Below are 1906 nucleotides of genomic sequence, written 5' to 3'. Positions count from 1 at the left end.
CTTTACCGGTATAGTCTCGGCTAATGGGACGGGAAGAGAATCTAAAGAAGTCCGGCGATGAAAACAAAGAAAATACTTTCCCCTTGCAATTATATTTAATTGTAATTGCTTATTAGCTTTCAAAAATTTTTTAAATTGAATCCGTTAAGATTTGATTTATGCTTTAACATTCACATCCTTACAAAAAATTAATAATTTTTAGTAAATTCATTCATGTCAAAATTTCATTACTGTATTCTCCATTTCTTCCCCAAATTAATCAGAATCTGCGAGCGAAATCAGCCAATCCAACACAAACAGAGCAGCCAAGACGCAAATCGACATAAATGATGAAATCCCTAAAACCAATATCATCATTATTCATTAATAACATAGATGATTTCATGAAGCGCAGAAATTCCAACCCTATGAAAGAACCACAAAGAAAAAAAAAACCCTAATCTAACCCCAACCTCAGTTATGAACCTTCCCCTGCGTGTAGATGTAATCAGTGTGAGCCATAAGAGTTCTCCTCATCAAACATTCTTCCTCCTCAACTCCGTCACAGCTCAAATCCATGTTCTCTTCATCAAAACCCTGATTAAAATCATGGCGTTTCAGAAACAGAGAAAGAAGAAACCAAAGCTAAAGAAGAGGGAAAAGGACTTTTTTTTTTTTGTAATTAATCACCTGAACCGAGCTGGGCTTTTCTACAGGGAGAGTTCTGGCAGATTGCGTTAAGGAGATGGAGAAGATGAGGGCAATGAGGAGGAAGAAGGCGGCTGCTTTCGCCATGGATGACTTGGAAGAAGCTTTGGGGGGTTGGAGAGAGAATGGGTTGAGGAGTAAGAGGCGATGGTGGGTGGAGGGTGTTATAAATAGTGGGAAGGAGGTAGGCTTCGGTGCTTTTTGAACTTAATTAATGAGAAAATATTTTAATAATTGATGTATTTGTTTTTAAAGGGGAAAAATTAAAAATTAATCATTTAAAGATAAAAATTAATTTAAATATATTTCAAATATTTTTGATACATCATCATCAAAATTTCATGATCGGGTATGAAACTCGTGGTAAAAACAAGTTGGAAACTTATGGTCAAACTGAACGTCTCGGGAATACAAACCCAATGACACCAAATTCAAGTGAATCCGAGCCCAAATGGGACTAGATAAAGGACCTGAAGTGTTGTTGGAAGGCTCAAACCATAATTTAGATTACCAAATGATTTCCAAATGTGCATGCTTATAGTCAAATTGACCGGCTCGATGAGACGAATCGAATGAGCCTAATATCACGGAATTCCGGCATTACTAAGACCTTCAAATGTCTAACAAACGGTCCACGATCAAGGGATTCAATATCGGCCGTCCATCTAAACCACTCATCATTTACCCTTGATCTTCCTCTTCTATATGGGCCACACTACTCTAGGAAATCTAAAAATAGGCTCATCCTTCCTCTTGAAAAGGGACCCCTAAGCTTAAGGAGAAAAGAGATGGATCAGAGATCGCTTTTACCTCCTTGCCTCCTGGATCACTGCCTGGAGTTTCGTCGGACCACCACCTGAGGCGCGGACTTCCGCCGGACCACCACTTAAGGCCCAAAGTTTTGCTGGACCATCACTTGAGGTCGAACTTCTGCCAGACCACCACTTGAGGCCTTGAGTTCCGATGGACCACCACTTGAGACCCTGAGTTCCGCTGAACCACCACTTGAGGTTCGAACTTCTGTCGGACCACCACTTGAGACCCTTAGATCCGCCGGACCACCACTTGAGGATCTTAGAGCTCCGCCGAACCACCACCTCAGGCCCTGAGTTCTGCCGGACCACCACTTGAGGCCTTAAGGTCAGCCAGACCACCACTTGAGGCCTTAAGGTCAGCCGGACCACCACTTGATGTCCTGAGCTCCGTCGGACCACCACTT

At 41.9% G+C, this 1906-nt stretch overlaps 1 protein-coding gene across 1 annotated transcript; it reads right to left on the bottom strand.

The window, feature by feature from the left end:
* Positions 1 to 300: 300 nt before the first annotated feature.
* LOC110095253 (phytosulfokines-like) lies at positions 301 to 837 on the bottom strand. The gene is made up of 2 exons (XM_020820704.2): positions 670 to 837; positions 301 to 576 (listed from the first exon to the last, which is right to left on the bottom strand). Exons 1-2 carry the CDS (start codon positions 772 to 774, stop codon positions 454 to 456), a joined length of 228 nt encoding a protein of 75 aa, XP_020676363.1. The 5' UTR covers positions 775 to 837; the 3' UTR covers positions 301 to 453.
* Positions 838 to 1906: the final 1069 nt, after the last annotated feature.

This window comes from Dendrobium catenatum, unplaced genomic scaffold (genome assembly GCF_001605985.2).
Source record: "Dendrobium catenatum unplaced genomic scaffold, ASM160598v2 fragScaff_scaffold_1449, whole genome shotgun sequence".
Classification (NCBI taxonomy): Eukaryota; Viridiplantae; Streptophyta; class Magnoliopsida; order Asparagales; family Orchidaceae; genus Dendrobium; species Dendrobium catenatum.
Note: the sequence above shows the minus strand (reverse complement) of the source record. Positions and strands in the feature narration are given on the sequence as shown.